At 41.0% G+C, this 26,741-nt stretch overlaps 1 protein-coding gene across 1 annotated transcript; it reads right to left on the reverse strand.

Moving 5' to 3' along the window:
• Positions 1-2,110: 2,110 nt before the first annotated feature.
• PWP1 (PWP1 homolog, endonuclein) lies at positions 2,111-26,724 on the reverse strand. Its single transcript, XM_004743084.3, has 15 exons — positions 26,514-26,724; positions 23,727-23,785; positions 23,412-23,596; positions 21,144-21,229; positions 20,949-21,045; positions 16,917-17,027; positions 15,965-16,095; positions 15,308-15,369; positions 9,039-9,135; positions 8,315-8,376; positions 6,776-6,887; positions 4,758-4,848; positions 4,552-4,673; positions 3,235-3,340; positions 2,111-2,472 (listed from the first exon to the last, which is right to left on the reverse strand). The coding sequence occupies exons 1-15, from the start codon at positions 26,583-26,585 to the stop codon at positions 2,363-2,365; spliced, it is 1,503 nt and encodes a 500-aa protein (XP_004743141.1). The 5' UTR covers positions 26,586-26,724; the 3' UTR covers positions 2,111-2,362.
• Positions 26,725-26,741: the final 17 nt, after the last annotated feature.

Here is a 26,741-nt window from a genome sequence, read left to right on the forward strand (position 1 = left end):
TTTTTTCTTCATCTATATTAAGGTGACCTTATGATTTTTATCCTCTATTAATGAGATGCATCATGACTGATTTCCAGGTATTGAGCCATCCTTGCATCCCTGGAATAAATCCCACTTATGATAAATGATCCTTTCACTGTTGAATTTGTTTTGTATTTGGTAGAGCTTTTTGCAGTTATGTTCATCAGGATACTGGCCTATAATTCTTTTGTGGTGTCCTTTTCCAGTTTAATACCAGGGTAATGCTGGCCTTATGAAATGAAGTATTCCTTTCTCTTCAATTTTTTAAGAGTTTGAGAAGGATTAGTTAGAAATTATTCAGATGTTATTACTTAAATGTTTTATAGAATTCACAAGTGAAGCTGTTTGGTCCTTAACTTTTATTTGATTTTTTAAAAAAGATTTTATTTATTTATTTGATAGAGATTACAAGTAGTCAGAGAGGCAGGCAGGGAGAGAGGAGGAAGCAGATTCCCTGCTGAGCAGAGAGCCTGATGCGGGGCTTGATCCCAGGACCCTGAGACCATGACCTGAGCGGAAGGCAGAAGCTCAGGTCACCTCATGATCCCATCCCATCAGGTCACCCACTGAGCCACCCAGGTGCCCCTGCTGAGATGTTTTTAATGAGTGATTCAATCTCCTTACTAGTAATTGGCCCCTTCAGATTTCCTATTTCTTCATGATTCAGATTTGGTAGGTAGTATATTTTTAGGAATTTTCCATGCCCTCTAGGTTGCCTGATTTGTTGTACTCTGTTCATAGTAGTCTCTTAGGATCCTTTGTATTCTGGTGGTCTATTGGTTGTAACAACTTCTTCCTCATGTTTGATTTTGCATCCTGTGTCCTCAGTCTAACTAAAGGTTTGTCAATTTTTCTTTAAAAAAAAAAAAAAAAAAGGCTCTCAGATTCATTTTAGTTTCTATTTCATGTATTATTCCACTTTGATCTTTATTTCCTTCCTTCTACTAACTCTGGGCTTTATTCCTTTTTGTAGTTTCTTGAGGTGTAAAATTAGGTTGAGAGCTCTTGTTTCTTGATCCCAGCACTGAATGCAGTGAACTTTTGGTATATCCCTTAAGTTTTGGTATGTTGTGTTTCCACTTGTCTCAAGGCCTTTTCTCTCCTTTCTTATTTGACCCATTGGCTGTTCAGGAGCATGCTATTTAATCTCCCTATATTTGCAAATCTTCTAGTGTGCTTCATCTAATTTTCTAGTTTCATATTATTGTGGTCAGAAAAGATACCTGATATTTCAATTTTCTGAAATTAAGACTTTTTTTGGTCGTACATGTGATCTTGGAGAATTTTCCATGTGTGCTAAAGAAAATGTGTATTCTGTTGCTTTCAGAAGGAATGCTGTGTATATGTCTGTAAGGCCAATGTTTCCATATTGGTTTTCTGTCTGAATGGTCTATTTCTTGATGAAAGTGGGGTATTAAAGTCTGCTACAATTACTGTATTGCTGTTTCTCCCTTTATGTCTGTTAATATTTGCTTTATGTGTTTAGGTGCTCCTATGATATTTATGAATGTTCTATCCTCTTGTTGGACTGACATCTTTATCATAATGTAATACCTCTTTTTCTTTGATAACAGTGAATACTATGCTGGGGGAAAAGAGAAATTTCACCTTTAATTTAGTCACTGAACTTTACAAGTAGCACTGAGGACATTTCTAAAATCATGAACATTAGCTGGAAAAGAGTCAAGTCAGTAAAGAGCAATTCCTGGGGCACCTGCCCGTGTTTATGGCTACTGTGCAATCTTGGCCAAGTCACAACCTTTCAAGGCCTGGGTTTATCCATCGTTTAAGATCAGAAGATTTTCGGGATGCCTGGGTGGCTCAGTTGGTTAAGCTGCTGCCTTCGGCTCAGGTCATGATCCCGGCGTCCTGGGATCGAGTCCCACATCGGGCCCCTTGCTCAGCGGGGAGCCTGCTTCTCCCTCTGCCCCTGCCTGCCATTCTGTCTGCCTGTGCTTGCTCTCCCTCTCTGATAAATAAAATCTTAAAAAAAAAAAAAAAATCAGAAGATTTTCTTCTAAAATTCCATAAATTATTACCTATTTTACAAACCTATAGGTTACTTATGACATATGGCATATTTTAGGAATTATTTTTTAAAAACCTCTTTATTATCCTCTTCCAGAAATGCAGCAGGATCCCTAAACCCCACACACTGAAAAGGCAAAGCACGAAGACCAGCCCTGTTTGTACTGCCGCCATAGCTGCAGAGGAATGTCTGGCAGCAAGAAATGAAATGTGTTTCAGTCACTACATGGCTGTAGCTACACGTGGAGATTTCTCGGCCAGGTTTTTAAATCTGAGTTAAGGTAATAAAAACCAGGAAGTTTTTTGCTCTGCATTAAGACTCCATTGGTGTGTCTGAGCTCCTGCTCCCAAAAGGGCCACTAATAGATGAACTTCTCGTATGGCCAAGCACAAGCCTCTCTCGTCTTCCAAATGCTTCATTTACTAAAACACAAATAAACAGTTAAGAAGTTACCAGGTCAGAAAATTAAGAACCTATGATATAAAATACAGAGACGCAGAAATGAACAAGGATGGTTCTCTGCCCTAGTGTGGAAGTTTTATGAAACTATATTTAACACCTTATCAACGGGAAATGAAATAACCAACAGAGAAGTCCAGATTAACATTCTGAATGAAGTTAACCGTGTTTTAAATTGGTCTGCTATTTAACTTACTTTGCCTTGTCCTGGTTTTAATCCACCTTGATAAAGTGACTATTTTCTTTCATTAACCAGCAGAAAACTTTTTTGGATTTAAAACCCTTTTTCTACAAGGAAGACTGAGGGATCAGAAGAGCTACATCTTCTGTGTGTACAGGACAAGCCAGACAACCTCAAGGTAATAAATAAGCAACCAGGTTCTCCTGAAGTCTTCGGAGAAGAGGGGTCCCTTAAGGAAAGCTGGATTTTGGGGGAAGTAGTTGAGAAAAGGTGGATTATTCACACTGGGAAGGGGAGGGCTGTTCTTAGAAACCATGTTATATTTCCTTCTAGCTTTCCCATAAATTCAAATTTTGTCAAGTATTTAAAAAATAATCTACATTTAAATTGTGAAGACAAATTTGTGAACATGAACATCTCCAAATTACATGTGATCTTGTCTATTTCCCCAAGCGGACTACATTACAGGATGAACACCAGATCTACTTATTGTATTCAAGCCACACATTTTTCTCGTTTAGAAAAAGGGAATTAAAATTCTTACCTGATGAGACCGTGCTTATATCCCAGACCCGAAGCCCTTCTTTCTGACCTCCAAAGGCATAAATAAATGGCAAATCAGGGCAACAGGAAGAACAGAACAGAACTCCCTAGGAAGAGGAAAACAGATGGTCAGTCCTTCCAGAAAGCCCCAATGTAAACCCCTGCTCCTATCTACATATATTTGAACCAACTCACCAGTATCTCTTACGTCTCTTGCAGAGTCTTACAAGACAAAGCCATGTAAGTTCAGCACGATGGCCATTCTGTGAGGATGTATGCACTCTGACTACTGAGGTCTCTAATCTCAGTTTTCCCAGAAGCTTTTATTTCCTTTTTTTTTTTTTAAAGATTTTATTTATTTATTTGACAGACAGAGATCACAAGTAGGCAGAGAGGCAGGCAGAGAAAGAGAGAGCAAGGAGGAAGCAGGCTCTCCGCGGAGCGGACAGCCCGATGTGGGGCTCGATCCCAGGACCCTGGGATCATGACCTGAGCCAAAGGCAGAGGCTTTAACCCACTGAGCCACCCAGGCGCCCCTTTTATTTCCCTTTTTAAGCAATGATGTTACTGTAGGTCACCATTAAATCATTTTTTTAACTTCTGAATTTTTTTTATGCTTATTACTAATACATATGCATTATAGAAAACAAACACAAAGTATAAAAATCAGTAAGATAATACTGTTTAAATTTAAAATCTTATTCCAAAACATAAACATTTAAGCATTTAAATATAAGTGGGAGATAGTACTATATAATTGCATCTGTAACTTACTTTCCCCACAAATATTTATACAAACAGATGCACAGTGTTCTGTATCTACAATTATACTAACTCAGTGCCTGACATATAGTAGGTGCTCAATAAATATTTGCTAAATGAATTCTGGTTATTTCTAAATTTTTTGCTACTACATAGTAATCCATTTCGGTGTAGTCAAAACTAGTTATGCAAAGATGTAGTGATAGATAAACTGACCCTAACAGCTACAGTGCCCTAAAGGTCCAAGCTTTCCTGGGATGGGCCCCAATTTGGAGTTAAAAAAAGAAAACCATGGCCATTCTCCTCAAGTCCTAGAAAATCTCTTTCCATCCTTCTTCCCAAACAACTGTTCATTGTGTCTGTTAGGAAAGGAACCAGATAAGGACAATTTTAGAGGATCTTAATGACTCACAAACCTCCCACCAAGTTTGACTAAGCTCAAAATGAACCTCCCAGCAAACCCATATTCTTTAATGCAGTGATTCCTAGGGAAAGACAATACAGGTCAGAAACAAACAAAAAAGCTGAAAAGGAAGATGCCCAGATAAATTCTTACCATTTTCATGTCCCTAGAGTGAACCAGACTTGGCCTGTCTCCTAATATGTCCCAGATCTTCACATACTTGTCTGCTGATGCTGTCACAAGACAGCCCTTGATTTGACTACTTAGATCAAGACCTAAAGGAAGAGATTAGTTCAGCCTCTGAAATGTAGATTTACTTCATCGTAAGTTAATAGAAATGAAACACTATTTGGGCTCACCGGAAATTTCATCATTGTGTGCATTAAGTGTAAAAATTGGCTTATCTGAACGTGCATCCAAATTATACACAAAGCCGTCATCCGTACTGGCCTGGAAAGAGGAAAAGACAGTCAAGGTCATGCTACATGGCAAGAAAATTTAGCAATGGGTAAGCAGTGTAAATTATAGTAGAAACCAGCTATTTACCTGAGGAGCTTATTTAAAACAAACAAACAAACAAAAAACAAAAAACCCACGAAAAATTTCCTGGGGTATAAGCGGGATTTGTCCCTGCATGGATTAATGCAGCTGGTGCGTGTACCACGCAGTGGGCATGAGGATGAAACTTTGGTGGTGGTGCGGGCGAGGCTGAGAGATGGGCTAGCTGAGGTCACGTCCAAGGGAACAGAGGCCTGGGAAGCACAGCCTTTACGGTACAGGCAGAGGGAACCAGAGAGAGAGGGTATAATATAGGTCGTCAGGGGAGCAAAGAAATAGCGCTTCTGAAGAAAGCAACAAAGGTCAACATTTGGCAGCGAGGCTTCATGAGTAAGGGAGGCAGATTACGGTGGATTGTTACACTCCCAAGAAAGGGGAGAAAAGAAGGAGCCAAGAGACAGACCTAGTCTAGGATAGGAGAGAGGCTTGGCCTGTGTGCCAGCTGAGGGCAACAGCCACGGCAGGAAACGAGGGGAAAAAGGAACAAGTGAGAAGTCTTAATGGCTGGGCCGCGAAGAGGACAAGAGGACAGAGGGCTCATCACGGGAGCCTGGCGTGAAGGAGGCAAACCATTTAATTGTAATCACTTTCCATTTTCCTAAATATCTGTGATTTTAGTACCAATGAAAACTTGTTAGCGAATAACCTCAGAAATTATGTGTGCTTCAGTGCTGAGAGCCAAATTACAACACAACATTCAAATACCACTGGCACTTCACTCCTGATAACCATAAAAGGGAATCTGGCTTCAGGCGACACAGCTGGGAACAGCAATGTGCCTCTGAGCAGAGGGAGACTACATGTGCTCAGAATCAATGTTTCAGGAACCTTAATAAAACTATCCACCGATGGGCGCCTGGGTGGCTCAGTGGGTTAAGCTGCTGCCTTCGGCTCGGGTCATGATCTCAGGGTCCTGGGATCGAGTCCCGCATCGGGCTCTCTGCTCAGCGGGGAGCCGGCTTCCCTCCCTCTCTCTCTGCCTGCCTCTCTGTCTACTTGTGATCTCTATCTGTCAAATAAACAAATAAAATCTTAAAAAAAAAAACCAAGAAACTATCCACTGATTTTAAGAAAGCATTTCTTTCTCTCATTCATAAAGTACTACATATTTTACTTTAGGAAAATTAGGAAATTTATGGATGTACCACAGTTTCTTTAATCTTCTGGATGAAAGCTTGGGTTTTATTTCTCCATGGATTGAAAGGTCTGCAGAATCTTTGGATGCTACACAGAAAACTGTTATCCTATACATATTAAGGATACTTAAACCAAGAACTTAATACTTTTTCCTATCTGGGAGACTGCTATATTAAACAGGCTAGCATTCTCATCACTGAAGCTCCATTTAATTTAAATAAAATCATCTTCTTGGATGAAATTAACTATTAAAAAATATAGATTAGGTATGCTTAATATTTCAAAGAAACACACTAATAATACGATCAAAATCAGGAACTAAAATGTGGCACTTTGAAATGGCTGGAAATTAGCAAAATCATTTACATGTTAACCATCTGTGGCTGCCCCATTATTGTTAAGAGTTTTTTTTAACCCTAAAATCTAACTATTCCATAGTATTAATACAGAAAAAGCAAGGCGATTGGCTGGCTCAGTTGGTAGAGCATGTGACTCTCCATGTCAGGGTTGGGAGTTCAAGGCCCATACTGGGCGTGGAGACTTAAACCCAAAAAACCAAAAAACAAACCCCAACCCTCCCCGCCCCAAAACAAACAAACCTCCACCAGAGAAAGATTCTCTCTACAGTGGAATTAGAGAAGTCATTAGTAACCTAGATAAGCAAAACAGTATGTAGCTTTACCAAAAAATGACAAGGTGAAAAGTGATTCCAAGTCACTCTCTCAATCTGCCCGCTGAATCGCCACATTCGATGGCTTTCATCTGGACTTCGGCAGTCATACAAAGCCACTGACCTGGACAGACAGGCAAAGTTACGGTTTTAAGAGTTCAATTCGTCTATATGTTTTATATTTATTTATAATGAAATGGTAACAAAACAACACTGTGAACTCAAGATCCAATTATATAAAGCCTGTTTTAAGGTTCTAAAATAAAGAAGAAAAGAGGAGTTGATTTTCACTAGCTGGTAGACTCTGGTTCTGTCACTTGAAGGCACTGGTGGCTCTGGATATCACAGCAGACTTGACCGTCTCCAGGCTCAGCCATCCACTCACAAGATGAATCCTCTCTATTTCCAAAAGACTAGGACAACTTTGAATTTTCCTGTTCCCAGCAGTGTTCAGAGCCAGATAATTCATGTCTTAACCACATTTACTCTATAAGCAGGTTACCGTGCTGGGGAAGCCAGTGGATAGACTTTATAATTCTGAATGAATCCGAACTAAAAAATATAACTATTACTCTTCAAAAGAGAAGGAATCAAAATAAAGATTGCAAGTTGGTTTCTGCTTCTACTGGCTCTCTCTCCCACCTTCAGACCCAATCCGCAAAAAGGTGCACACGCATGACTGGAAAACCCCTGTGAGGGACTGCAGTGGGTCTAATTCCTCCCTTCCCCCTCCAGCCACACTCTCTGTCGGGGTTACAGGAATTCTGCCACAAATGCACTCTGTTCCCCACTCCATGTTATCTCTTTCCGCCTAGAAAGTAAGCCAGAAGTATACTAGTTCTGAGCCTAGGTCTAAAGAGGCGTTGGTATCTCTGCTGAAGCGTCTGACCTCACCATGAGAACATGCGGGGGCTAGCCCACTGGTCCCGAGGATATGAAACAAGGAGAGCCCAATCTCCATCGCCCCACCAAAATAAGCCAAGATCTACCAGTTGAACCTAGCCCAGATTAGCTCAATCTTGCAGTGGCATAAGAAATACATGTCTAGGGACGCCTGGGTGGCTCAGTTGGTTAAGCAGCTGCCTTCGGCTCAGGTCATGATCCCAGCGTCCTGGGATCGAGTCCCGCATCGGGCTCCTTGCTTGGCAGGGAGCCTGCTTCTCCCTCTGCCTCTGTCTGCCTGTGCTCTCTCTCTCTCTCTCTCTCTGATAAATAAATAAAATCTTTAAAAAAAAAAAAAAAAAAAAAAAAAAAAAAAAAAGAAATACATGTCTATTGTATGTCTACTCTAAGTCACTGAATTTTGGACAGCCTGCTTTGTAGCAATGGCAAACTCCTATGCCCTCTAAAAATCAAAGCAGTTGCTAGTTAGGAACTACATTATTACAAGAGAACAACATTCCCTTAGAGACCGAAAGGACCAGGGTTGAAAGGGACAAGTGAGTATCACTGCAAATTTAAACACTCAGTATTGTAGTCTGAGCACCAAGTCATACTTTCTGAATTAGAAGATTCAAAACAGCAGCAATAATTCCTGCAGTGTTTTCTTACTTATCATAGGATCCAGAAATCAGAGTCTGTGCTTCAAATGGATGAAACTGCAAAGTCTGGACCTAATAGGAGAAAACATAAATAAACAGATCTATGTTTGTTTGGTTTTGGTACAACTGCTGAGTACTTAAATCCAGAAAATCAATTTGGCAGTGTTTCTATAAATTTTTCCCTTTGAAATTTAGTAGTATTTAGAGAAACAAATGTACTACATAATCAAAAGGACAAACATTTTCAAATAAAAGCAGATACTTTAAAGACAATGCAGGATTTCTCAAGTTGTGTTTGACAGAATACTTACATCCCTCAAATGTTAAATATACTGAGAACAAAAGAGCGAGCAGTCAAACTTACTGGGCAACTCTACATATTCTGACCTATTCTGAAGTCCCCGACTGCACGCTAGGACATCTGACCTCTGAGTTCTGCAACAACAGATCTGTTAAATCCTTTAACCTCATCTGGTGATTGACAGCCCTGTCTCTTTATGGGTCTCTGTAAACATGCTACAAATTACTAATGTTTCCAGTCACTTCATCCATCTCCGCAGTTGGAGCTCTAAGATGAGTAATTCTAACTATCATACTGGGCTCTGTGAGGGTCCAATAAGATAGCATGTCAAAGCACTTTATAATTCACAGAAAGTCATGTATGTTTGGGATTATTGTAGCCAACATTTGTCCCATACTTTTTAGACTCCCTTTTATCCACTCAATCACCATACCTTGTCTGTGTGTACAGCAAGGCTAGCTGCTGGCTTCCCTAAGGACATATCCCACAGAATTACAGTGTTGTCAGCTGATGCACTTGCCAGCACGTTTCTGAGAAAGGGAGGAGACAAATCAGGTGATTGGTTTTAAAGTCAAGAGCACGAAATTTAAGAATTCCATTTTCAATGACATCCAAAAGAATAAGATACTTAAGAATAAATTTAACAAAAGCATTTAAAGTTTACATATTGAAAGCTACAAAAGATTGTTGGAAGAAAGAGTATCAGAATGAAAGGAAAGATATCCCATGTTCATGGATTGGAAGACTTTTTTTAAAAAAGATTTATCTACTTATTTAAGTAATCTCTACACCCAATGCGGGGCTCAAACTCATGGCCCTGAGGATGAAGAGTTGCATGCTCCACCAACTGAGTCACCCAGGCACCCTGATTTAATGTTGTTAAGACAGAAATACTGCTATTTACAGACTGATCTATGGATTTGGCCAATCCCTTTCAAAATCCCTGCAGACTTTTTTTTTTTTTTTTCAAAGAATGGACAAGCTGGTTTTAAATTCATATGGAGGGGTGCCTGGGTGGCTCAGCTGGTTGCATATCCAACACATGGTTTTAGCTCAGGTTGTGATCTCATGGGTCATGGGATCGAGCAGCCCCTCATCAGACTCTGCACTTGGTGTGAGTCTGCTTGGGATTTATTTTCCTCCCTCTGTCCCACCCACTTGCATGTACTTTCTCTAAAATAAATACATCTTTAAAAAAAAGTTCATAGGGAAATGTAAAGGACTCAGAACAGCCAAAATAATCTTGGAAAAGAGAGCAAAGCTGAAAAGTACACAGTATGGATTTCAAAATGGACTGAGAAGCCACAATAATCCAAACAATGTCGTACTGGCTTAAGGACAGACATACCAGTTAACAAAATAGAATGAAGAATAAATAAATCCTTAAATTTATGGTCATTTGTTTCTGACAAAGATGTTAAGATTATTCACTGTTCACTGGGGAAAAGAAAAGTATTATCAACAAATGGCTCAGGGACAATTGGATATCCTCATGTAAAAGAATGAAGTTAGACCTCTATCTCATACGACCTCAAAATAGATCATGGACCTACTAATGTAAGAGCTAAAACTATTAAACTCTCAGAAGAAAACAGGTATAAATCTTTGTGACCCTGGGTTAGGCAATGATATCTTAGGTATGACAAGAAAAGCCTTAGAAACAAAAGACATAAATGAAATGGACATCACCAACATGAAAACCTTTTGTATTGTAAATGAGATCAAAAAAGTGAAAAGACCACGGAATGGGAGAAAATTAGTTGTAAGTCATATCTGATAAAGGACTTGATTCTAGAATATATAAAGAACTCTCAAATAATAAAAAGATAATCTAATCAGAAGATGGGCAAAGAATATGAATGGACATTTCTCTAAAGAAGATCTATAAATAGCAAATGAGCATGTGAAAAGTTGTTCATTAGGGAAATGAAAATGAGAATATGGGATACCACTACATACTCACAGGACAGGTATAACGAAAAAGACAAACAATAGTAACTGTTAGCAAAACAGAAAAATCAGCTACCATGCTGGTGGGAATGGAAATGGTACAGACACTACCATATGGCCTAGAAATTCCACTCCTTAGGGATAGATCCTAGAAAAGAAAAACAGGTCTGTGCAAAAATCTGTCCACTAATATTTACAGTAGCATTATTCATAATAGGCAAAAAACAATCACAAACAAAATGTCTATTAACTGGTGAATAGATACATGAAATGTCATACAAGCATTCAATCAATTAAAAAGGAACGATGTACTAATTAATGCTCCAACAGGATGGACCTTGAAAACATTATACAAAAGTGACAGAATCCAGACACAGAAGGCCACATATTTTATGATTCCTTTTCTAAGAAGGAATGTCCAGACAGTCAAATCCAGAGAGACAGAAAGAAGATTAGTGGCTGACTGGGGCTGGAAGCACAGGAGGAGGAGGAATGACTGTTTATAGTACAGATTTCTTTTTTGGACTGATGAAAATGTTTTGGAATTAGACAGTGGAGATAGGTGTACAATTTTGGGAATACACCCCAAGTCACTGAACTATACACGTTAAAGACTGAATTTCATGATATGTGATTTTATATCTCGATTTTTTTAAACTAGAAAAGGGCATGGGACGCCTGGGTGGCTCAGTTGGTTAAGCGGCTGCCTTCAGCTCGGGTCATGATCCCAGCATCCTGGGATCGAGTCCTACATCGGGCTCCTTGCTTGGCAGGGAGCCTGCTTCTCCCCCTGCCTCTGCCTGCTATTCTGTCTGCCTTTGCTCTCTCTCTCTCTCTGACAAATAAAGAAAATCTTAAAAAAAAAAAAAAAAAAGACATTAAATGCTATTAATAAGAAAAAACAATTTACCTACCTCTTAGGGATCAAGTGATAATAATGTCATTCTACAGGAGAACACAGGCCTCAGAGCCCAGAAAACTTGAAAAGGGGTTCCTGGTGGTGCTGCCATTTACTAATCGTAAGTCTTAGAAGTCAGTCTCACTTCCTTGCCTGCCGATGAGAATGCTACAGCCAACTTCAAAGGGTTACTACTCAAGTACATGGCTGAGTGACCAGAAGACAGTAGGTCCCTGATTAATGTTAGCTGCCTGTCTTTCCTCTTTGTAAAAACAGATATTCCTGGGGGCGCCTGGGTGGCTCAGTGGGTTGAGCCGCTGCCTTCGGCTCGGGTCATGATCTCAGGGTCCAGGGATCGAGTCCCGCATCGGGCTCTCTGCTCAGTGGGGAGCCTGCTTCCTTCTCTCTCTCTCTCTGCCTGCCTCTCAGTGTACTTGTAATTTCTCTCTTTCAAATAAATAAATGAAATCTTTAAAAAAACAAAAAAAAAACAAAAACAAAAACAAAAAAAACCAGATATTCCTGGAACCTCATTCTTCACTATCTGATTTGAAATGGCTGACACAGAATTAAGTCATTAGTGATCATAATATTTGTCTAGAAAATCAATATGCTATTAAAATAAAATGTTGATGGGTTTATTTCTGGAGCATTATTTCCTCAAGAAATACTTCCATTATACAAACTGCTTTCTGTTTTATAACTCACATTTCAGTGACACAGGCAGGGTCTCTTAAGAGGATCATGTATATTATTTGATTCTAATCAATGAATTTCAAATTTCTACCATTAAGTTCCATATACAAGTCATTAATGTTTTAAGTCCTTGGCAGGTCAAAGATTTAATGTTACTTAAATTCCCAATATTTTGTTTATATTCAATGCCTGCCAACAGCAAAAAGTTAAAATTTTACAGTACATTTTTCATCCTAGTCCTTCTCCCAACACTTGAGATTCCTTTCATATTAAAATTCTTAGTGTATCAGGCTTAAAAATAAATTACCAGCCCCTCAAACTCCCGAATGCTGTACTCCCAAGAAGAGTACAACAATAAGAGTATGAATGAGCAGAGAACATGCATGTTGGTCCCGGGAGCATTTTATTTCCCCAACTAGGAACAACATCAATATGTTATTCTTCACGATCCCAAACTTTTCTGTGCACCAGGGCATGTATGGCAAGTATTTAAAAGCACTCGTGTACCTTTTCAGTAAAGAAAGGGGAAAGGAGAACCAAGGTCTGTAATAAGATGGAGAAAGTAGAGGAGTTAAGGAGCAAAGACACGGGTGGCCCTGCAGTCACGAAGGTGTGAGTGCAGACAGGGTGCGGCAGGGGTACTGGTGCTGGCAGCGTCTGCACGGAGCTCGGGAGCTGTGGTTGGGCAAAGGCACTGCTGGATCAGCCGGAAGTGATGAGGAACTGTTCTGCCAGAACAAACTCAGTTACTCAAATTAACAGCTACTATATGTAAGAATTTAGTATACATAATTACCGTGACAGGTCAGATTTATTAACAACTGGGTTCCTAAAAGCAGGGCACACTCATTCCGATCTCTTATTTGTCTGCCCATTAGTTAAGAACGGGCCCAATTCAGATAAAACCTGGGGAAATTTTTAAAAAACAAAACAACACAACAGATTCTTGGGCCCTTGCTCCAGATGTGACTCAATCTTAAGGAGATTAGAGACCAGGAATTTAACCTTTACTTATTTTTTTAAAAGATTTTATTTTTAAGTAATCTCTACACCCAATGTGGGGCTTGAACTCACAACCCTGAGATCAAGAGTCGCAAACGCTACCGAATGAGCCAGCCAGGTGCCCCTCACCAAATGGTTCTAACTCTGAAGAGGTGTGAGCGCAAACAGGAAGACAGGCTCTCGTCGGTGAGCCAGCACTCTGGGCCCCTCCTCCCCGCGCTCACAATTACAAAGGATCCCGTGTAACAGAGAGGTTGGGAAAATGGGTCTCGGGTGACCCCGCTTGTTCTTACGCCTCAAGTAAGCTCAACCTGATGCTCATCTTCCTTGCCTTAGAAGCCCCTCAAACCAACCATGCTATTAGGAAAATGGCCTTCTGGGGTAACTGCTGTTTAAAGAGGAGTATAAAGAATATGCAGACGACACATGCAAAAGAAGGAAGTGGAACTCTTACCTTCGACTGTGCGCAACACTTAACTCAGAATGGATCCAAACACCTAAATGTAGGAGCTAAGACTATAAAACTCTCAAGGGAAGAACCTCATGACAAGGATCTGGCAAAGATTTCTTGGATAGAACACTAAACGCACAGGCAACAAAAGTAAAAATAAATTGACTACATCAAAATTAAGAACTGTGCGTCAAAGGACACTATCCCAAGAGTTAAAGGGGATCCATCAGATGGGGGAGATGTTTGCAAATCACATATCTGAGGAGAGATTGTATCCGGACTATATAAAGATCTAAAACTCAGTGAAAAACCAAAAAACTCGATTCAAAATGTGCAAAGGTCTTCAAAAGACATTTCTCCGAAGATAAACACAAATGGGCCAACAGGCACCTGAAAAGTGCTCCACAAAATGGTAAACACAGAACTGCCACACGAAGCAGCAATTTCACTTTCGGGGAGACACTCGTAAGAACTGAAAGCTCGGATATTTGTACACTAACGTTATTTACATCAATGTGTGTAACCGCAGCACCGCTCACAACAGCCAGGAGGTAGGAGCGACCCAAGTGTTCCTCGACAGATGGAAAAACAAAATGTGGGTGATCCGAACAATGCAATGTCATTCAGCCTTAAAGAGAAAGGCAATCTTGCCACATGTGACAACATGGAGGACGTCGTGCTAAGTGAAATAAGCCAGTCACCAAAGGGCCGAGACTATACAATTCTACATTTCTAAGGTAACTCCAAGAGTTGACTTTACAGAGACACAAAGGTTACTAGGGCCTGGGGGTGCCAAGGATGGAGAGTTGTTGTTTAATGGATACATGCTTTCAATTTTGGAAAATGACAAAAGCTCTGGAGTTGGACATTGCACAACAACGTCCACTGAACTATACATTTAAAAATAGTTCAAGTAGGGGCACCTGGGTGGCTCAGTGGGTTAAAGCCTCTGCATTTGGCTCAGGTCATGATCTCAGGGTCCTGGGATCGAGCCCCACATCAGGCTCTCTGTTCAGCTCTCTGCCTCTCAACCTACTTGTGATCTCTCTCTGTCAAATAAATAAAATAAAAAAATCTTTAAAAAAAATAGTTCAAGTGGTAAATATTACATATATTTTATCACAATTAAATCAGCTGAAAAGGGACGCCTGCGTGGCTCAGTTGGTTGGACAACTGCCTTCGGCTCGGATCATGATCCTGGAGTCCCGGGATCGAGTCCCGCATCAGGCTCCCAGCTCCATGGGGAGTCTGCTTCGCTCTCTGACCTTCTCCTTGCTCATGCTCTCTCTCACTGTCTCTCTCTCAAATAAATAAATAAAATCTTTAAAAAAAAAAAATTAGCTGAAAAAAATTTGGATGAGATTTTGTGCAAACTAAACGAAATGAGGGAAATGTTTCCCATGAAAAGAAACACAATTTGGCACCACTGGCATTGAAGCAGCTTTTCCCCCAGTGCTGCTGGGAGGGCGCTTGGTCACCAAGTCTGTAATGAGCCCGAGCCCCTACAGACCTTGGAGCTGGCAGGTGATGTGTGGGCTACGAGGACACAGACGGCAAAGCCCTTGCCTTCAAGCGGCATACACTGCAGGAAAGGGAAGGAAGACACAGAGACCCCAACACATGACGTGGAGACAGGGGTAGGCATGAGTTAAGATGACGGTGGTTACAGTCTCTAACAACCCTCCAAATGTTATTTCTTTTTTACCTGATCAGCTTATTCCAGGAAAGGTCCAGGACAGCGTCGGTATGCCCCTCCGCGGAGGAACTCTGTAATAATTGTTTCATTACTTTTTGTATTAAAGTGACCCCTGTAATTGACCTTAATTTGAAAGATTCTTTAAATCTTGCTGTTTGATCTTCAGCAAACTTGCTTTCAAGCTGAAGACCTAAAGAAACACCTTGCCTTCCTGTTACTTTAGGGATCCGGGATAAATACTCCTTACAGAAGACAAGCTATAGCAGTTCTTAATCTAGGTGGTAGAGTTCTACAAATAACCACCCCCCCACCCCAAAGTTAAGTTTTAAAAGCGGCAGGAACTAATACATTGATATTTAGAATTCAACATACTAAAGGCTAAACAGAATTCTTTCAAAAATTCCAAGAAGCATAGGAGTGTGAATAGTTACTATACCAAAAGGGTCAAACCCGAGAGTAAGTGGTTTGGGGAAGGATGAGTAACATAGCAATGGGTGCAATCAGAGATCCGTGCTTCCCTGGATGGGCCTTTTGAAACCCCAACTATGGACAATATCTGTCCTGTTCTGCCAAAGCGTCTAACTGAAATACTAACTGTATGCTCTCCTGACTCCACCCCACCAGTAAACTTCTCTGTCGTGAGAGTTTAATTATTGACTTGTTTACCTTCTTCCCTTTCTTTTTCTTCTTTTTCGATAGCTTACTTCCAAGAGTGAAGACTGGTTCTAAAGAGTCCACTATGTCAAGGTCCCACACTTCAATAACGGGGGTCATGTTTCCCACAGCAATATAATTTCCTACAGGAGGAAGTGAGGTATTGGATTTGAAACATTTCTAATGAAAAATACTGCACCGTGGGTTGAGTGATTTCTTAGAGCACTTTCTCTCAAACTTTCACATGCATGTGTTGTCACCTGAATATTCAAATGCATATTCCATTTCAGAAGGGCTGGGGTGTGCCCCTGCATAAGCACTCTGACCAGCTCCCAGGTGTACTGTACTGTGCTGCTGGCCCTTGGACCATAATTTGAATAAAAAGGGCTCAGTCTTTTGACCCCAGGGTCCCTACTTAGGTTCTAAGAACAAAACTCATCTTCCACCTTCACCCGTGTTGTGAAAACAGGGACTGAATCAGATCATGAAGGTGAATAAGCTTGGCAAATGAGACGTGAGGTTGAGCAGGACCAGATTTGACCTTTCTTAAGAAGCAGGATGCGGCAACTAGCAGGGTGCGGCTGGGGCGACAGCAACTAACACAAGAACCTACTTACTTCTCTCTTCAGTCTGGTTTTACTTGAAGTTTTCTAAGAAAGGTCATGCCACCAAACTCTTGGGCCATGCTACTTTCTATTGGGTTTACTTCACACCATTTTGCAGCTCCTAATGCTGTTAGCCTGTTCTGCCTACAGCAATAGCAGTTATCTGACGTCTGAAGACACACAGACTCAAAACAATTACGTGATTGTGTTTTAAGAACTAACAATGTAACTTCATAAAATAACAATTTCATTTAAAAATCAACAATTCTGAGAACATTCATAGAGAATACATAACTTATGTGGCTAGAAATAACATACAGGGCTAGGAACCCCTGAGCCATCTTAGCTTTTCTAATTACCTGTAGAATCATCTGGACTGGGATCAAAATTCAGCCATTCCACACTTAGAGGGTATGCAGACAGCAGTATATCATGATGCACATAAAAGGAATCTTCTTCCTGATTATAAACTGAAAATATAAAACATTGGGACGAGACTTTATTGTGTCAGAGTAAGAAATCACATCCCACTGAAAAGGACACACTCTCCCTGTTAAACCTACAGAAGCCCATGTGCTTAAAGCGAGTCACATCTGATGGCATCAAAAGGAGCCTCCCAAGTTGTTACCGCTCAGCAAAATTCTGCAGGTCTCATATATTCCTATCACCTGGTGTGCTCCAAAGGAACAGGAACAGGGGCAAGGAACTGACATTTGCCTGAACCCCCCCATCGGCAGATGCACTGGTTAGAACAGTCCTATACTCCAGTCCACCCACTACAGAAAACAAATGTTCATAAGGGATCCATAGGGAGCATTTGATTATTATCTTTTAAAGGTCTATCTGGCTATAAGAATAAATAAAAAAATAGAACTGGAAAGAAAGAACTCACATTTAGAAATCTAAATGCTTGTCAAGAATTACTGCTTTAGTATTTAAAGATCAACAATGTAAATAAAGCTTTTGAGAACACTTTCGGAATATGACAACTAAAACAACTGGCTCTTATCATTCAGAGTTATAATGTTAAGGAGCAAAGATATTGTTAAAATCAATGACTAAGAAGTCTTTCAAAAATTATGCAATGAAACACTGATGAAACCGAGCCCAAACAATCAGAAATCTGCCCCCTCAATATGCTTTTTATTAGAAAGAAGCAAAGTTAAGAGAGACTAAGAATTTTTAAAGAAATTCCTCAGACCACTTTCTATGTATGTTCTCTGAGGCAAGGGAAACAAAAATAAACTACGTAGAAGCTACATCAAAACTAGAATCTTCTGCACAGAGAACGAAACAATCAACAAAACTAAATGGCAACCTACAGAATGGGAGCAGATATTTGCAAATGACATATCTAATGAAGGGTTAGTATCCAGAACCTATAAAACTCAACACCAAAAAATAACTAATCCAATTAAAAAATGGACAGAAGACATGAACAGACACTTTTACAAAGAAGACCTACAGATGGCCAACAGACACATGCAATGATGCTCCACATCATTGATCAGGGAAATATAAATCAAAACTACAAGGAGAGACCACTTCGCACCTGTCAGAATGGCTAAAACCAACCACACAAAAAACAGTAGATGTTGGCAAGGATGTAGAGAAAGGGGACCCTCCTCTACCCCTGCCTGTGGAGATGTAAACCGGTGCAGCCAGTCTAGAAAACAATACAGGGGTTCCTCAGAGAGTTAAAAACAGAACTACCCTACAATCCAGCCATCACACTAGTAGGTATTTACCCAAAGAATACAAAAGTACTAATGTAAAGGGGTACATGGACCCCGATATTTATATTTATACATTATCTACAACAATCAAATTATGGAAAGAGCCCAAATGTCCATTGACTGATGAATGGACAAAGATGTGGAGTGTGTGTGTACACACACACACACACACACACACACACGGAGGAATATTATTCAGCCATAAAGAAGAATGAAATCTTGCCATTTGCAAGGATATGGATAAAGCTAGAGAGTATCACACTAAATGAAATAAGTCAGAGAAAGACAAATACCATATGATTTCACTTACATGTGGAATTTAAGAAACAAAACAAGCAACAGGAATAAAGAGAGAGAGACTGTAAACCAAGAAACAGACTCTTAACTGTGGAGAACTAATGGTCACCAGGATGGAGGTGGGCGGGTGCTGGGAGCAACTGGTGTTGGGGATGAAGGAGGGCACTTGCTGTGATGAGACCCGGTGACGCATGGAGGTGCCGAATCACTGTAGTGTACACCCGAAACCAGTATTACACTGTATGTTCACTAACTGGAATTTAAATAAAAACTTTTAAAAAATTCCTCAAACCTCTGCATCTGGGTTAGATCCTGGATCGGCAGATTCCAAGTCACGTTCTATCCTATCACTTCATGACGAATGTTTAAAATGGAAAACTTGTGGTCCTGCGAGAACCTCAACTGTGGTCCAAGTACTCAGCTAACATTTTAGATAAATATAATGATGAAGCTGTAAAATAATCTCCTTTTATCCATGTCAAATCAACATTCAGATCAGCTTTTAAATGCAATTTTGAATTTATTCTTGCCTAGAGATATGCTAAATAATTTGGAGATCCACACCATTCACCAGATCCAAGTATCTCTTTAATGATGTCGATTAGACTAAGGAAGTAGGACTACCACTGCTTTAACTTCTTAACCCCTCTCCGATACTCACTAAATACAAAGGAATGACTCCAGTAAGCTCTCAAAGGAAAATGTACAAAAATCAATGTCAAACTGAGTTTCGATTTTTGAAATTAGAACTTTAAGAATTTATTACAGAAAGAGATCATAAATAGGTAGAGAGGCAGGTGTGGTGGCGGGCAGGAAGCAGGCCCCCTGCTGAGCAGAGAGCTGGATGTGGGGCTTGATCCCAGGAGCCTGAGACCATGACCTGAGCCAAAGGCAGAGGCTTAATTCATTGAGCCACTCAGGCACCCCTGGAGTTTTTTTTTTTTTTTTTTTTTTTTGGTAAAGATTTTATTTATTTATTTGACACAGAGAGAGAGAAATCACAAGTAGGCAGAGAGGCAGGCGGCGGGGGGGCGGGGGGCAGCAGGCTCCCTGCGGAGCAGAGAGCCCAATGCGGGGCTCCATCCCAGGACTCCGAGATCATGACCCAAGCCGAAGGCAGAAGCCTAACCTACTGAGCCACCTAGGTGCCCCTAGAATTGGATTTTTAAAAATTTTGCCACATGGTTTTTATTTGAAATATGTAAAAAGTTCAAAGATCTTTAGAAGAATAACTTTGCACTAAGGTTTCTGCTATTTAAAGCCTTTTCATTTTATAAATAGATCCACAATGGGCCATGGGATTAAAATGGCCTAATCCACAGACTTCCTGAAGGCAGTCTTAAGGATTGTGAGGATTTCCAAAAATCCAAGCTACAAAATGGAGTAAGTGACAAAGTAACCTAGAAGATGTAAAAAAAAAAAAAAAAAAATTAAACATAAAGATTTTAATTTTCAAGCTATGCAACTGTGCTTCTATAGCAAAAGGCCTTAGCTTAATATCTTTAAAGCTGCAAATTTTAAAGACAGATGATTAGAAGATTGTTGAGTAAGGACAGACATGTCTGAGGATGTGCACAGGAGAAGGGACAAGAAAAACAGAAGGGAAAATCTAGAGGCAGAATACTGCAGACGTCCTGAAGGTCTATTTTTTTTTAGAAAACAGTTATTCAATTAATGTTTGTTGACATAATAAATATTGACATTAAATACATCTGATTTAAAAATCCAAATGAAAAAGAAAAATTCGAATCAGTGCCCACTTCAGATTCAAAGCATTCACCTCCGGCTGTGGTGCAAATATTCGTTGAACTGGGAAAGGAGACTGGAGGAATGGAAGCCCTTGCATTGAGTTTTTGTGAAGAAATGCAGGGGAAATATGTGAAAAGACTGTGGAAAAAAGCAGAATAAAAACCTGCCTCTTGAGTATAATCTTCACCATGTAAAGAAAAAGTACACAGAAAAGAGACTGGAGTAAAAAGCCAGGGCAACAAGTTACCTCTCGGTAACAGGACTGTAATTGTTTCCTGTATTTTTATATGGCTTTACTTCTAGGTTTTCTCCAATGGGGAGAGAGGGAGAATGAAAAACTGGCAAAAATGTTCAAAAAAATACTAAACCTGCACGCACACACACACACCAGGAGACCCATTTCCATAAATAAGTCCTGTACGAGCCACATACCAGACCACACATGCCCAAGCACAATGACCAGCGTATCTATGAACTGTATATATATAATTAACCATGTAACTTAAATGAGATCCACCAGGAACTGTGCCTGAAAATTCACAATAGTAGCTATTATAGTGATTACTTTCATCTTAGAGAACCTTTCCCCAAGGGCTGCCCGCCACTTACCGTGGACCTCTAAATTGCACTGGTCTTGTTCAGCTCTGCCACAAACTATCAGATTGTCACTGGGCTTGATCAAGAAATCTTCACGTTCATATTGCTCCTAAGTGGAGAGAATAAGTCGTTAACTAGAAGCAGATATTTGGTAAGGTTTTCCAAACACTTAAGAAGCATAATTAGAAAAGCCACATAAATATTTACCGTATCTTTCAGAGTAACATAAGGATCTTGATCATTACTTCCATAGACTGTAAGACCCAAGAGAGATTCACCAAGAGTTTCAGTATCTGTAAGAATTCATAAATTGAACAGTCATTTCGACAAAAGCATTTTCCTAAGGTATCCCATCTTAGCTCCAACTATCTGTTTCATAACTAACTGGATCATCCACAGGTGGGAAAGGAAATACTGGATAATAAATAGGAATTTAAAAGCCAATTTTAGGGGGGCATGGGTGGCACAGTCAGTTATGTGTCTGACTCTAGGTTTCAGCACAGGTCATGACCTCAGGATCTGTATCGGGTTCCGTCCTCAGTGGGGTCTGCTTAAGATTCTCCCTCTCCCCTCAACACATATGCTCTCTAATGAATAAATCTTTAAAAAAACCCAAAAAACATTTATATTTGACTTTGGAATGCATACCTGATAGTCTTGGTCTTCACAATGTTCCAATAAAATTAAACTGTAAAGCTCTCTCTTAGAAAATACTAGCACTCTGCTCAGATGGCTTGGTCAGTTAAATGTCTGACTCTTGATTTCAGCTCAGTTTGTGATCTCAGGGTTGAGATCAAGCCCTGAGTCGGGCTCCATGCTGGACATGGAGCCTGCTTAAGATTCTTTCTCCCTCTGTCCCTCCCCACTCCTATTAAAAAAAAAAAAAGAAAAAAGAAAAGTGTACTTACTTTTAAAAAGAGATAAAACTATCCTAAGACACCGGAATTGATATAGAATAAGGGTTGCCTGGTCAAATCAAATAAAAAGAATGATGGGCTGGGGCACCTGGGTGGCTCAGTGGGTTAAGCCTCTGCCTTCGGCTCAGGTCATGATCTCGGGGGTCCTGGGATGGAGCCCCACATCAGGCTCTCTGCTCAGCAGGGAGCCTGCTTCCCCACCCACTCTTTCTGCTTGCCTAACTACCTGCGATCTCTCTCTCTGTGAAATAAATAAATAAAATCTTAAAAAAAAAAAAAAAGAATGATGGGTTTCACAAAGTTAAATTGGTTATTATATTGCAAGATTTCTCGGAACTGCTTCTGTGCTAATTTACTATATGACTCTGAAAGAGATGCTATTATGCCTTTTTCACTAAACTTATCTCAAAATTAGAATTCTCTTATGGCATATCTGCAAGGGTGACCTAGAGTAGACCCCAAATAACATAAAGCTCAGGAAAGAAATATACTCTAATTGTTAGGGAAAGCTACTTTAAGGAGGCAGGACTAATCTGTCTTAAACATTTGATTAACAACAAAGATGGGAATTTCAACCAGACAAGAAAGACAGCCAATAATCCACACAGTGTGGAGATTATTAAGAAGCAATTAAAAAAAAAGATTTGATTTATTTATTTGAGAGGGAGAAAAAGAACATGAGCATGATCCCAGGACCCTGAGCTCATGACTTGAGCTGAAGTCAGATGCTTAACTGAATGAACCACCCAGGTGCCCCAAGAAGCTGTTTCTGAATGCCATTTCTCCAGGCTGGGTTAGCTCTTTCTTTCTCTGTATTCCCATGGTATCTGTCCTAGCAGGATGGTCACAAGTTTAGGTGTGCACAAAGAGTCCAATGGAAAAAACTATTCTCTGCACCTGATGAAGTGTACTCTAAGAGTAAAGGCTTTGCAGCAAGAGAATGTTCAACCCTCAGCTCCACTGTCCATGACTGTGTGGCCCTGGCAAAGTCAGATGATCTTTGTAAGCCTCAGTTTTCTTTGTAAAATGGGGGTAATAACCCCTCTCTCATTATTGCAAAGAGACACAAGTTACAGATTAAATTTTTTTTTTCATTCGGGTACAGCTGAAACACAGTATTAATTTCAAGTGTACAATGCAGTGATTTACCTTGATCACTTATGCTTCATGCCAGGCTCACAGGTGTAGCAACCATCTGTCACCACAGAGTGCGATCACAGCATCTCTGACTATATTCCCTACACTGTAGCTTTCATCCCCAAGACTTACTCATTCTGTAACTGGAGACCTGTATCTCTCACTCCCCTTTGCCCATTCCCCAACTTGAATTACAGATCATACCCATCACTTGCAATAAAATATACAATACTATGCTTTTTTACGTCTTAGTTTAGTAGGTTAGCTTATTTCTTCAACTAGTTTAGGAAGCATGTTAACTGCCTTAGACTTGAGCCAATTATTTAACCGATATAAAGGACAACAAAAGCTCTGAAACAGCAGAAGCATGATCTAATACACTGAGCCTGTGATTAAAAACCAGAAGTAAGTGAACTCTAACCTGGGTCACCTTCCTCATCGTATTTATCTAAGTTGTATTCAGCCAGTTCATCATCATCCAGCGTCCTGTCGTCCTCTGGGTCGCCATCTTCCAGGGGCTCCCTTGGTCGTGCCTGGGTACGTGCACTCTGCATGCCATCTTCCGAAGGATCGCCTGTCTCCTCTTCGTCACTGCCACCTTCTTCTCTGTGCCAAGGAACAAAAAAGAGAAATCACCCAAATGGTACCATCTGACAAGAAGACCACTTCATCATCAATGTTTGAAATTTACATTTCATCTGGACTTGACTTTAGACATCAACAATCCTAAACTTACTGTAATTTTTCCTTAGCTTCAGCAATGAGACGTTTTACTTCTTCTTTACTAAGTTCTACCTATAAGAGAGCAAACATTCCGTTACCATACAGTTAAGGAAATCTTTATAAATCTCTGAGTTAAAAAGAAGTCTGAGAACTAATGTAAAATATAACTTCAAAAAATATCAAGAATCAAACTTCAATCCAGGCTCCCTAAATTTACCATAAATGGGATTTTCACAGGTCTTTATAATTATTAAATCCATTTCCCACCTGAAACTGTTAAAAAACAAAAAACAAAAAAACGCTGCTCAGTCTACTTCTTCCCAGACTTTTCAGAAAAGACTAACTTATATAAACTGGCTTCTGTGACAGTCCATCTCATTTTCTTTCAACTATTCTGATTTCTTCTTGGCTACTTCTCATTTCCCCTGTGAGTATTCCTAAATAAATTACCCCAGCCTTGGTCCCCTCCTCTCTTCCTGGTTCTCACTGTGATTCATTATGAATCACACGCTGTCACTTCCTTGCAAAGGTCATTCATTCTGGAGACTAAAACTATCACCTCGGAACTGATTACCCCTAACTCATCCTTCGCTAGTGCCCCCAGACTCCAGTTGCATCTTTCTGTCTTTCTTCCTTTTTTTTTTTTTTGGCAGACTCCCTGGAGTCTGACAACACAGGACTCTTGATCTCACGACCCTGAGATCATGACCTGAGCCAAAATCAAGAGTCAGATGTGTAACCTCCTGAGCCACCCAGCCACCCCCCCCCAACCTTTCCAGCTGCCTTTAAGAGTCTCCACTTGGGAAATCCTGTTCAAAAGGATCATTGGAGTCATTCTCTTTATTTCAAAACTGGCATTCTTTCATCTAACCAATGCTTTAATACCTTTTAAAACATCCCATTATTGCAAAACTGTAAACTCACTGAAGACAGAAACAACTTATTCTGTGTTTACACACATAATTCAGTGCTCAGCCCCTGATAGGGATGGATACTTGATGACAGACGATGATTCAGTCAATCACTCAGTTTGCACTAAACATCTCTAGTAATATGGAAATCCTCCTGAGGGAAGACATTCATTGTTCCAGAAATTAAAGGCTTTTGAAGTTAAAGATTTTTTTTTAAAGATACTTATTTTTCGGGGCACCTGGGTGGCTCAGTGGGTTAGGTTAAGCCTCTGCCTTCAGCTCAGGTCATCATCTCAAGGTCCTGGGATCGAGCCCCACATTGGGATCTCTACTCGGCAGGGAGCCTGCTTCCCCCTCTCTCTGCCTGTTTGTGATCTCTGTCTGTCAAATAAATAAATAAAATCTCAAAAAAAAAAAAGATACTTATTTTTCTAATTACTCTCACTGATTTCAGTTTTTCTGGGATTTTGTAGAATAAACTTAATCTCTTCTTCCTATTTTGATTTTGTAGAATAAACGCAAACTCTTCAAGCAGTGGTTACCTAACTTGTCTGCCATTAAAATCATGTGGTGGGGGGAGGGAATCTTCTCACACTCCAGACCAATTAAATCACAATATGCAGGAGTGGGGCGCAGGCACTGTATTTTTTTTTTTTTTTTAAGTAAGCTGCAGGCCCAATGGGGGCAGGCGGGTGTGTGGCACTTGAACCCATGACCCTGTGATCAAGAGCCCAGGCTCCACCAATGAAGCCAGTGAGGTGCCCCAGACATCACTACCTTCTGAAGCTCCCCAAGTGGTTCCAGTGTGTGGACAAGTCTGGAACTCATACAGTCTTTAAAAGGTTACATGTCCCTTTTTAATAACAACTAATACCTCCTTCAATAATTTCTATTGAGATAATTTCCTGGCCTTATTCTTTCTCTCTCTCTATATATACACGCAATGAGCACCTACTGGAGCCAAGCACGGGAGAAACTGGTGAATAAAACAAGCACGGTCTGTCCCCTGGTGGAATTTAAACCTTCCAAGCCCTCATTCCTGTTAACCTCACCTCCCAGCCACTTACATTCCTATCCCTTTTCCCATCTCTGTCATCACTGGCCCAAATACATTCAGCCCCCCCCCCCACTTTCCATTCCTAGCATTTACTCCCACGCACATATATGTGCATGTCAACTCCATAAAGGCAGGGAATTCTTCTGTCCTGTTTATGCCTACCCCTGGACCCTGAACAATGCCCAACCCACAAAAAGCACTGAGTAAATATCAGCTTAACAACTTAAATTATCTTCACCTCTACCACTGACTCATTTTCGAACTTCTGCAGGTTTTTTCCTTCTTAATGTGTCAGGTTTACCTCTCATCACCCACTGCCACAACATCTCACTTGGATCACTGCGAGAAATTCCCAATTCAGCGCCCAGCCTCACGACGTCACAGTCTCCACACCCGTTGTTCTACTCTACAGCTCTCGTCCTGGCCAGCATGCCCAGCACACGAGTAGAAAGTGGTTTCCCACTATCCCGTGCTCCCTCTTCCCGCTATGCCTGAGAACGCACTAGAGTGGGGGTGAGCCCTCACTGCTGTCAGTGAGAAGCTGAGAGATTCCCCACTGAGAGCAGCACCCCGCCCCCTTCCCGCCCGCCGGGCCCACGTGCTCGCCAATTCCGGGGTGGGCTGGACTCGTGGGAAGAGGCCGTGAGGGGGCGCGGCCCCCGACTCGGAGCCGGAGGGCCCCTCACCACAATCAGGCCAAAGCCGGCCTCACCCCGGCCAGTCACACCAGCCAGGCCCAGGCCGCGTGGAGGGGGTCCAGGTTCTCTAGGCGGGCCTGGACGAGGATGCCGCGAAGAGGCCGCTCCCCCTACCTCCGAGCGGCCAGGCCTACCTTGTCTGGCGTCTCTTTGGCCACGCCGCAGCGGACCCAGGCCACGCACGTCACCTGCCGACTGCGGTTCATGGTCCTCTCAGCTCAAGGACGCCTCACGCTACAGATTCGGCCGCAGCAGCACTGAGACCCCCGCCGCCCTGCGGTCGCCAGGCTCTGTGACAAGCCTGGGGGCGGCTGCTTGCACACGGCGCACGCGCAGACGCTGATTTCTGCGCCTCCGCGCCT

Source organism: Mustela putorius, unplaced genomic scaffold (assembly GCF_011764305.1).
Source record: "Mustela putorius furo isolate JIRA1106 unplaced genomic scaffold, ASM1176430v1.1 tig00000738_pilon_pilon_pilon, whole genome shotgun sequence".
NCBI classification, from domain to species: domain Eukaryota; kingdom Metazoa; phylum Chordata; class Mammalia; order Carnivora; family Mustelidae; genus Mustela; species Mustela putorius.

Coding starts and splice junctions, on each gene's coding strand:
- PWP1 (XM_004743084.3), bottom strand. CDS start 26,585: ATGAACCGCAGTCGGCAGGTGACGTGCGTGGCCTGGGTCCGCTGCGGC. Junction 9,136..15,307: donor TCCTGGAATAAGCTGATCAG/GTAAAAAAGAAA, acceptor TCCCTTTCTCAG/AAACGTGCTGGCAAGTGCAT. Junction 8,377..9,038: donor TTGCTGTACACACAGACAAG/GTATGGTGATTG, acceptor TTCTCCTATTAG/GTCCAGACTTTGCAGTTTCA.